This window comes from Benincasa hispida, chromosome 11 (genome assembly GCF_027475165.1).
Source record: "Benincasa hispida cultivar pf3 chromosome 11, pf3_genome.v1.1, whole genome shotgun sequence".
Taxonomy (NCBI): Eukaryota; Viridiplantae; Streptophyta; class Magnoliopsida; order Cucurbitales; family Cucurbitaceae; genus Benincasa; species Benincasa hispida.
The window spans coordinates 9,264,624-9,275,106 of record NC_143488.1 but is presented as its reverse complement, the minus strand read 5'-3'; the positions used below and the strand labels follow the sequence as shown (position 1 = coordinate 9,275,106).

The 10,483-nt window shown below is 35.4% G+C and overlaps 2 protein-coding genes across 4 annotated transcripts; one reads left to right on the top strand and one right to left on the bottom strand.

Moving 5' to 3' along the window:
* Positions 1-603: 603 nt before the first annotated feature.
* On the top strand, positions 604-2,777 carry LOC120090007 (NEP1-interacting protein 2-like). The gene is made up of 5 exons (XM_039047480.2): positions 604-1,400; positions 1,624-1,802; positions 1,972-2,055; positions 2,152-2,319; positions 2,416-2,777. Exons 1-5 carry the CDS (start codon positions 1,247-1,249, stop codon positions 2,536-2,538), a joined length of 708 nt encoding a protein of 235 aa, XP_038903408.1. The 5' UTR covers positions 604-1,246; the 3' UTR covers positions 2,539-2,777.
* Positions 2,778-5,606: 2,829 nt separating this feature from the next.
* On the bottom strand, positions 5,607-9,979 carry LOC120091299 (putative protein phosphatase 2C 46). Of its 3 annotated transcripts, none has more exons than XM_039049270.2 (5): positions 9,005-9,979; positions 8,233-8,640; positions 7,635-8,002; positions 6,238-6,474; positions 5,607-6,134 (listed from the first exon to the last, which is right to left on the bottom strand). In XM_039049270.2, the coding sequence occupies exons 2-5, from the start codon at positions 8,558-8,560 to the stop codon at positions 5,895-5,897; spliced, it is 1,173 nt and encodes a 390-aa protein (XP_038905198.1). In that variant the 5' UTR covers positions 8,561-8,640; positions 9,005-9,979; the 3' UTR covers positions 5,607-5,894. The 3 variants fall into 3 exon arrangements, with proteins under 3 accessions (XP_038905198.1, XP_090163491.1, XP_038905200.1); XM_090307365.1 differs by having other exon boundaries at positions 9,500-9,702; XM_039049272.2 differs by lacking the exon at positions 9,005-9,979 and adding an exon at positions 8,837-8,980.
* Between the last annotated feature and the right edge of the window lie 504 nt (positions 9,980-10,483).

Genomic DNA, 10,483 nt, shown 5'->3' with positions numbered 1-10,483 from the left:
TTAACATGTGAATGTTGTTTGAACATTATCCTTACGAGCATAACTTAATTGATATAAATATGTATTATCAATTTCAGAGTAGTTTGATCGTCCACCCCACATATTGTCAAAATATATATGTAAAATCGAGATGTATGTCATTATATTGTAAAACAAAACTCAAAGTACGAGGATTAAAATATCATTTTGGTCCATATATTTTGAAATTGAAATTTCATTCAATGTACTTTCAATTGTTTAATTTTAGTGTAAGTATTTTTTATAAGTCTTAAATTTAGTCCATAATGCTAGTTTATTATTGTTTTTTTTTAAAAAATTGTTATTTATATCACTTTTTACCATCAATTTTGAAAACATGTTCACATAATTTATAATATTGAAATGTAAATTATTATCATCATTTATTTAATTTAAATAGGAGTTAATTTTAAAATTTATTCAAATAACAAGTACTAAAATAAAACAATTGGAAAAAGATATATAAAGATCAAATTTGAAAAAAAAAAACCCTTTAAAATATCAAGACCAAAAAATGGTATTTTAATAATTTTTTTTTAAAAAAAATAAAAGCCAATAAAAATTATGCATCACCAAACCCTCCACAGCCTCAAAATCTCCGAAAGATTAATATATATCAAAATCCAAATCCCCAAATGTAATTTCTTTTTTTTTTTAAAAAAAAAAACTTTCAAAATCAAAGTTAAAAAGTCCAAAAAAAAAAAAGAAAGAAAAAAAGTGAAGTTTAAAAAAATGGAAGAAATTGGTGACGGTCGACCCACTTGATCGGCGGTAGATTTGTGGAGAACAAGACGAAAAGGCATTGGTATGGCGATCTCAAATTGTATTTGTTTTTAAAGCAATTTCAAGATCAATCTGGAAATCCCTCTGCAAATTGCTTCAATTTGTTGTGGACCAATTAATTACCCTGAACTACACGCTGCATCGAAAAAATTTGTCATAGGAAATGATACGAACCCAACCAACCCTTTTTCTTCTTCTTTTACCTTTTCTTTCTCCATCCTTTTCAATCCAATCCCCCTTTGATTTATTATCTCTAAACCCCCTTTAATTTGTAGCGACAAGAAAACTCTTCCAAACACAGCTTTAAATGCGAGTTGGTTGATGCGCTTCTTTTCCTCCTCTTCCTTCTTCTTAAGCGCTAAGTTTTTCCCCCTTTCTTTGAAACCCCCAATCCTTCAAAACCCATTTTGGATTCTCGATTTTGGACCAACCCTTTTTCATTTCCATGGATTTCATAGCGAACCCATTTCGTTTTTCTTCATCTTCCTCGCCTTCGTTTGGGAATCTCTTTGAGAGAGTTAGAGAAATTTGTTGCTATGCGGTTTCTGCGATTCTTGGCAATATCCTGTCTGCGATCTTCACTTTCTTCTTCGCTCTAGGTTTGTTTCTCATTGATCTTGTGTAATTCCTAGTATCATTTCCGTGTTTATGAATTGTGTGTTTGTGTGTTTTTCCTTTCAATTTCATGATAATCGTATGAATGGAAGCAAATTGGAGAATTTGATTTGCCCCAAAAGAGAAGAAGAGAAAACATTCAAACAGGGGTTTTGATTCTTATTTGGGTTTGGAGGAAATGAAATTGTTCTTTGTTGCTTTTGGCAGTGGGGACTTTGCTTGGAGCCATGACTGGAGCATTGATTGGCCAAGAAACTGAGAGTGGGTTTGTTAGAGGAGCTGCTGTTGGGGCAATTTCTGGAGCTGTTTTCTCTATTGAAGTCTTTGAATCTTCTTTGGTTCTTTGGCAATCAGATGAATCAGGGATAGGCTGTCTTCTTTATCTGGTGAGCAGACTTTTGTATCCAAATCTTTTGATGATTTGAGCCCACATATCAATCTAAATACTTTTAGCTTCAGTTTTATTAATCATTATTTGTTTTTTTGCTCTGTTTTCGAGTTGGGACACGGCTTCTCTGGTAATCCAACATCATTTTTGTTTGTAATTCTGTATAGATTGATGTCATTGCAAGCCTCCTCAGTGGACGTCTAGTTCGAGAACGCATCGGTCCAGCCATATTGAGTGCAGTTCAAAGTCAGGTAGCTTTGCAATGCCATTGATTGTGGTTGGTGTATTGTATTGTTCTAGCTTCATGTAAAATTATGGAACTTATGTTTGGTTTTGATGTGAATTAGATGGGTGCTACAGAGACAAGCTTTGATGACATCCCGAACATCTTCGACACCAGTAGTGCGAAAGGATTGCCTGGGGACTCGGTTGAGAAAATTCCCAAAATCGTTGTATCTAAGAACAATAGCGTAGATGCTTATGGCGAGAAAGTCTGTTGTTCTGTTTGCCTTCAGGTTAGGCTCTAACTTTTCGATCTTTATATCGATCGTTCTTGTATGAACACGGTCGAAATGGCTGCTTAATCGTATTTTTGGCTCTGATTTTCCCAGGACTTTCAGCTTGGAGAGACTGTAAGAAGCTTACCATATTGCCATCACATGTTCCATTTGCCCTGCATTGATAAATGGCTTCTTACTCATGGCTCTTGCCCTTTATGCAGAAGGGATCTGTAATATTTTTCCACTCACCACTGTCTTAACTTTGCCCTTGTAAATTAAGAAAAAAAAAAAAACAGAGAAAATTTCCTTATTTTTTGCTTAAACTTGAGTCAGATCATTGCTTCAGTAGTTCGAACAGGGGCATTCAGAACATACTGTGACGATGGATCATCACCGATGTATAAAAATTTTGAGTTATTATAGGCTTTATATTGCTCTTGTGAATAAAATTATATTCCTCCTTTTCTTACTCATTGATCGATCGATTATGCTATAAAAAAACTGTTCGACATTATCATGAGTATTGGTTGCTTCTGTTGTCATCTAAAGATATTTGTGAAGTTTGCTTAGCTTAAAGACTTGAATAATTTCTTTCCTTTTTGAACAACTTTTTAGATTCAGCCATTGATTTGTTTAAACTTGTAGTTTCAGTCACCATTCTCTGTCTTACAGGTGGGATTCTCTGATAGGTTACTATATGTTTCTTGTGAGACAACAGTTAAAGATCTTAATTTTAAAACACAAAATTAGACAGGAGGGACAGCCCAGATGGACTAATGGCAGCCCTTCATTAGGGTGCTTTGTCCTAAGCCCCAAAATCAAAAGGTAAGATTGTTGAAGTTGGTTGGGAAACCTTTTTGAAAATATTAAATGCATATATAATATATATAATATATATATTAGGGTGAAATACAAGATATTTTGAAGTCCCCATGCTGTTGCAAGATCAGATACTGCATTGATAGGATCTCAGAATTGTAGGGGCAGATGCCTTTAAAACACACCCTTTTCATTAACACTCTCTTGGATTAAACAATATTTTTCAATCTCATAAGAAAAGGAAATGCCTCAAACTTTTTTCCCCCTCTTTCTTTAGATTCAGACCCTACATAGATGCCAAAAGTCATAGAACAAACACAGTTGTCTTCAATGGGGCCCTTTAGATTAGAGACCTTGAGAGTGACTTTATTTATATTTATATTTATATTTGGTTCTTTTAGGGTTTTTTTTTTTTTTTTGGGTTCGTTTTTGTTTCAGCTACCATAATAAATAGTGTTGAAAATCTACCAAAAGGAATTTGAAACTGTTTGGTGTTTCACTTCAAGAACATGCACCCATTTAATCATCTCTCTCTTCTCACACACACACACACACACACATATATATATGAACTTTGGAGAAAAATACATTTTTGTCATTAAGTTTTGAGTCTAGTTTCTGTTTGGTTCTTAAGGTTCAAAATGTTGCAATTGAGTCCATATGTTTTTTTTAAGAGGTATTGTAATTAAAGTGTGAGATGGGGGAATCAAACCTCAAATCACGAGGTTGATAGTATAAACATTATGCCAATTGAGCTACACTCTTGTTGGCAATTTGGTTCATATGTTTCAAGACTTATACATTTAACCTTAAACTTTCACTGGATACCTATTTCTCATCTTAATGTTTATTGTGACATTTGAAAATCGAGGGACTAAATTAAAATTGAACCAAGATCTTATGGACTAAATGGGTAACGTTTTGAAATCAATGGACTAAATTTAAACTAGACCCAAAATATATATCTATGAATTAAAAATGTATTTTTTTTTCCTTTTACATTTTTAGGAATTGCAATAAATCATGATATTTTAGTGATATTGTAGTGAGGAGTGAGGATAGTATGCATTTCATCACTACCACCTACTTGCTCTTTAATGGTCACCTACCCATATTTTTATCTTTTTATTTGGTTGCCCAAGTTCATAATCCTAGCATCCTTTTTTTTTGTGTGTGTGTAAAAATATTCTTGAAATATCAAGGAGTTAGATGGACATAAGAAAAGTTAAGTGTGCCCAAATCTAGGAATTTAACAACTAGTTTTATTATTATTAATATAATTATTTGGTATTATGGTCATTTGGTGGTTGCAAAAACTTCTCTTTTTCTGCAAACCTTTATTGTTCATTTGTTCTTTTGATTGTTTTCTTAATCCTCAAGGAAACAGTTTCCAATCACACCACTAATTCCTTAATCTTCACCCTCCACTTGATATATAATAATATTTGGCCCTGTTTTATGGCTAAAACATGCATTCTAGTGGGCTTTTTTTTTATATATTCATTTTCCCCTTTATTTTCTTTATGAGTTTTGGTACATGGTGTACATAATTATTAGGTTGAATTATAGAAATTACTCAAACTGTTTATTTGTTTTAAAATATCTCTATTCTTTAAGAGTTACAGTATAGCTTTTTGGCCCTTCATCAACACCTTAAAACTACCTTAAAATAAATATTCTTTCGAATTGGATATGGAAATCAAAATATGAAACGATATAGAAATGATCAAAAATGATGTGTGATAGTCCAAATTTTCATTTGAGGGGACGATTTCAAGTTTTGATCTTTGTCCAAATTCTAAAAGTAAAAGTAATTTTAAAATTTTTAAAAATCGTTAAGACTAATATTGCGACTTTGGAAAGAATAAGAGTATTTTTTGAAAAAAGTGTTCAAAATATAACAATATTTTATGATTTTATCTTAATTATAATAAAATGTAGAAACGCTTAAAAGAAGATTGTTTAGCTGATCTTAATAAATTTAACTTAAATTAGTACAACTATTTTTTCTTTTGAGATACGCACAATATAACTCAACGTTTCATTGAAAACTTAATATATATGAGATAGAGACATCGAATCTTAATCCTAGAAGTTGATAATACAAATTCGTCGTCATTGACAATTGTGATAATACAAATTCATCATCAATGACGATTGAATTATGTTTCCGTAGTCAAACTAATCGTGCTTAGTTATGTGTTCTAATTCAGATAGTGTGTTTCAAAATAGACTTTATGTAATGTATATTATAACGTCTTTGTAGAATGTTAATTGATATATTTGTTGTTAATTGATATATTTGTTTTGTGTTGTCTAACATCTAACTTATTTGAATTATAATATTATAGTTGTTGATTCCTGAAATACATACATCATTAACTTGTATACCAATTCCATGTTAAATTTATGATTCTAGTTTATAGATGTGAAATTAAATAAGCTTGAGTCAAGGTTGAAAGGTAACATATGCAAGGAAGACGGAGAAGAAAATCTCTCATTGTCATATCCATTGAGCTCAATTGCCAGTTTTGAATGTACCTTCCTTGGAAGATCTTAGAAAGCAATTAAAAAGAAAAAAAAAAAGACAAAATGTTACACTGTGCTGAGTAGAACTGAACCAGGCAGAGCAGAGCAGAGCATTTAAAGAATATTAGTGAACCTTCTCTCATCTCTCCTTGATATACAACTTGTGGGTCACTGAATCCCAGAGAAGGGGGCCCTCAAAAGCTTTCTATTATTATTATTCATTGTGGGGCAGTGTTGAGTTCTCATGGTGCTAGAGATTTTGCAGATAGGTTCACTCCTCCCCCTCTCACAGACAATACAGGGCTCCCTCCTCCTGTAGTACTGCTCCCTCTGTTCGAACCAAGAAACACGACTATCACTGTTGTATCGTCATGAAAATGACGCCGAACCCCACGGTCAATCTTCTTCAAATCCGAGTATCGCATTTCTCGCTTCTTAGCTGCTTCCTGCATTGCTGCTTTCACCAGCCTCCTTGCACTTCCCTAGATGAAGGAAATCATACAAAAGAGGAGGATTCTGAGAATAACTTAACTGAATACAATTCATAATGGCAATGGGATTTACACACTGGAAAAGACAACTTACACTGTGAGGATGCTTGTGAACTATATCGACTGCATCCTGGTTGCTAAGGTGCTCCCACAGCCCATCAGAGGCAAATATGAGAAATTGATCATTTGGATCGAGTTCATGCACAGAGACCGCTGGTTCAGAGCTGAGGATAGGCCTACTGAAGGGTTCTCGGAGGCGAAACTTAGCATACAAAGGCTCCCGGTTAAATTCTGGCTTTTTGAGATATACATCTCCGATTGACCGAGAAATCTGCAAATCAGTTCAAAGGGAAGTTTCAGTCAGGGGGAGAAGATATGCTCGACACGTCACGATAGTCGGTGTACAAATTTGCAAGGACTTGAATGCTAGTTACCCTAAAGTGCAATAATCAAAAAGGCTGTCCGTAGAATACAAGGAACGTTAGAAGAATCCCAATGCACCAAAGGCTATCAGAAAATGCATTGCAGTCAACAACTTGTTACACTGTTGTATGTAATCGTAATATATAGTCATTGATGCATCAAGGAATGGACAAATATATAAATGATCTTTAGCTACTTATGTACCGTGATGCCATCAGACTCACATGGCCGGAACATTTGGTTTGAATGAGGAAGAAGTAGAACAGATATATCTAAAGAATTTCATGGTAACAAGACAGAGGCTTCATGATATGCACTAATCCTGAAACGAGCTACTTAATAATTCCAGTCAAATTAACAAGGGTTCAGCCGACCAGCTCGACAACATTGGATCCAACATGGCTCTTCAATTTGATGCAACTGATGCTAATAAAATATGAACCCCCCCCAAAAAAAAATAATAATAATAAATAACGAGGCAGTAAAGAATAGTCACAGAAGGGCTAGCTAACCATGGCAACATAAGCATGAAATGTTGTTGCATGGGACAACCAACAAGGTTTTGCACGGGTCAGCAACCATACATTTTCTATACTAAAGGCATCTAAAAAGCTCATCCAAACCCAAGATCACTTCTTGGCTTTTAACACATTGACGGATGGATGAATCAAAGGAAGAAAATGCTCTGAATATTAGATAGTAACCCTATATTAGAAATACTGATTATAGATTACACCTATGAATTTCATTCGCTTCATGGAATTTTCCAACAATCATTGATTTCGCTTTGTTAGAAGTACTGTTTTCAACTGAAAAGTCCAGATCAAATAATAGACAAACCACATGACTTGTGAATCAGATAAATATGGACTTCAGGGATCACAGTAGTTCAATCATGAGGTTTGATACTAATGGAAGGGCAAAGTTAGACCCTTATGACAAGAAAAATAATTATTTGAAACATCAAATTGTCTTCTTTCACCATGGCAGGGAAACGTTTGATACTTTTTCAAGTATATAAACAGCCAGAAACTGAAAGTCTTAGATTCAAACATGCACAGGAAGTACCTGAATCAAGCCCTTTACGCGCCATACATTATGCTTCAGCACTACTATCTGGGAGTCATCTGGGTGCAAAGACTGCATCTCCTGGCGGACTGATTGTATGCTTACATTGTGCTCCGATGACAGCTGAATGGGAAGAACTTCCCCCGTGGACCGAACAAGCCTTCCCAACACAGCTCGGGAATCACCAAGATTGGCAATGTAGAGTTTCCCATTACAAATCACAGCAACCAAACAGCAAGAACCAACAGCCGCAATCTGGGGGTTCATAGGCCATTGCTTGGTGACAAGAGAGAGAAACCCCTCTTCTGTTGCTTGGAATGCTTTTTTTATCACATTTACTGACATTTCCTTTTCTTCTGTGGCAAACACTGAGGAATAGTAAAACATGATCCAATTGTCAGCAGCAGGCTCAACTTGAAATCAAGTGTCTTGACGATTTACCTATGCATTTCAACTAATTCAAAATGCTACTCATCATACAACTTAAGAGTTCATTTGATGGTATCTGCTGTTTGATGAAGTGATTCTAAAACTAAAGCTTGCAACAAATGCAACTTCTGAAAGGGTGCATTTAATAAATGTTTTAACTCACTCTTACCTTTGAGATGCTGAAACAAGTTATCACATATGAATCGCGACGTCTCGGGGCCGCCATGGCCATCATATATTCCTACAAAGGTTCCGTAGGGTCCAGACTCGAGCAAGCTCAAGGGACCAGACTCAAGCTGGCTCTGATCCTCAAGTAAATTGTTGGCTTGAACAACAGCCATAGAAAATTCTCCATTGATGTGATGGCCATGATCCTTGTACCAAAGTAGCCCATCTTGGCAGCCAACCGAATCGGAACCACCGCCCCGACGACGCGAGAGACGATCGGCACATGGCTGCCAGCAAGCCCTCAGGAAGTTCATCAAGCTTGATAACATCCCTCATTGCACCAGAGCCAGCCTCCAATTCCTCCACATCCAAAATGGATGCAACACCAACCCCACCTCAAAATCCTTCCCTGCAGACCCAACAATCAAAGATAAGCCACAGAATCAAGAGACATGGAAGAGAGAGCTGTTGATTTTAAACCTTAGTTCATCAAATGCGAACCCATCTCCCTTTCTATTTAATGTTCGATATTCCCCGGAAACAAACATAAAATAGAAACAAGAACAAGGACGAGCAGCGGGAACAAGAATCAGAACAAAATCTACCTCCACATTCTAGAGTTCAATCATTTCCACAATTGAAGTAGGAGAACATGAAATAGTCAATAATTAAGCAGAGAGAAAAGAAATTGAAACAGGGGGAAAAAATCAACCACAGTTTCTCTTCTCTAACAGTAACATAAAAGAAATAAGCGGAGAACAGTATGAACTCACTCTAGTAATTAGGCTATTCTGGCCAGTTGGGGTCAGCAACTACTGGATGATACCAAATGAAAACGACGGAGATCTAAAAGAGACACAGCAATACATGTGCGAGTAAAATTGTTAGATCGACAGATCCATCAACCCCAAAAAAGGGCAAATGGGTTTTCTTCTCACTGGTCCAAATAACTTCTCAAACCTATTCTTGATTCCACAACAAAACTAAAGAAGAAGAACAAGCAGAAGAAGAAAAATTAGAAGAACCCCCAAATTCTAGTTCGATGAAGAGAATGAAAAAAAGGAATGGAAGAACTCTCTTGATCCTGCTTCTCTAATCTTCTTTCTCCGCTGACAATCCCCTTTATAAGAAGATGAACACAGAGATTGCTGAAAGCCAGCAATGCCCATATGCAACCCCTCTTATGGGCTCCACTAACAAACCCAAAAGAGAGAAACCAGAGTAAAATACAATTTATCAGGTCAATACCCCACTTTCCATTAACTTACCTCTCTAATTAGAAATAACTTTCACTGCTCTAAGAGAAAAAAGCTCTCAACTTCTTATCCCATCTCTGACTTTTCTTCCGACCCATCTCCACAAAACTTGAAAGAGTGAAGATACATCACTGAAATTTTTCTGGGGTCTTGTCCTTTTACAGATTTCACGAAGTGGGTGGAGTCATTTTCTTGCTTTCGTGAAGACCAGTAATGGGATTGGGAGTGGGGTAAATATCTTGGGCCAAAATTTCAGAAGGAGAAATGAGTGTGGCAGTGGTACAACAAGCCACGTGTCGATCGGTTGAGAGGTAGAAGACGACACGTGGTGGGATTAAACGATGAGCAAGCGGCTTCCATTTTATGGATTCTTCAAAGCTACAAACAGCAAGAATCTGATGAGTCGCATTCCGTTTGAAAGAGAAATCGATGATTTTGGGTGGTTGATTCGAAACGTTACTTGTTTTTTGGGGGTTTTCTTTAATCGATTTTGTCAATTGGGGGTTTCTCATACTTCTTTTCCTTTGACATTGGGAATTGCTTCCGTTTTTCAACGTTTTTGTTTTTGATGATCCTCTCGATGTTGGTTCTTCTCGTGGTGGCAAAGAATTCTCGGAGTTTTGGAAATCATTGTGAAATTCAACCAAATTTTAATTTGATGTTAATGTTAATTACTCCTTATAAATTTGCTCAACTCAAACAAAATAAAATCATTGGATGAATTTCTCTCTCATTTCATTCATTTTTCTAGAAAATAAAAAGTTTGATTTTAATCAACAACTTTGAAGTGCTTGAGTTTTTTCCCTTCAATTTTTCTTAATACAATAATTACCATTAAAAGAAGTGAAACATGATCAATAAATACCTTATATGTTAAACTACTTTTGGTTTGACTAAAAAAACTAATTTTTGAGTGTGATACTATTGCATCATGTCGATATATCAATTTGAGCATACCTTCAATGTATCTAGTGGATAAAAAATATTAATTTACTA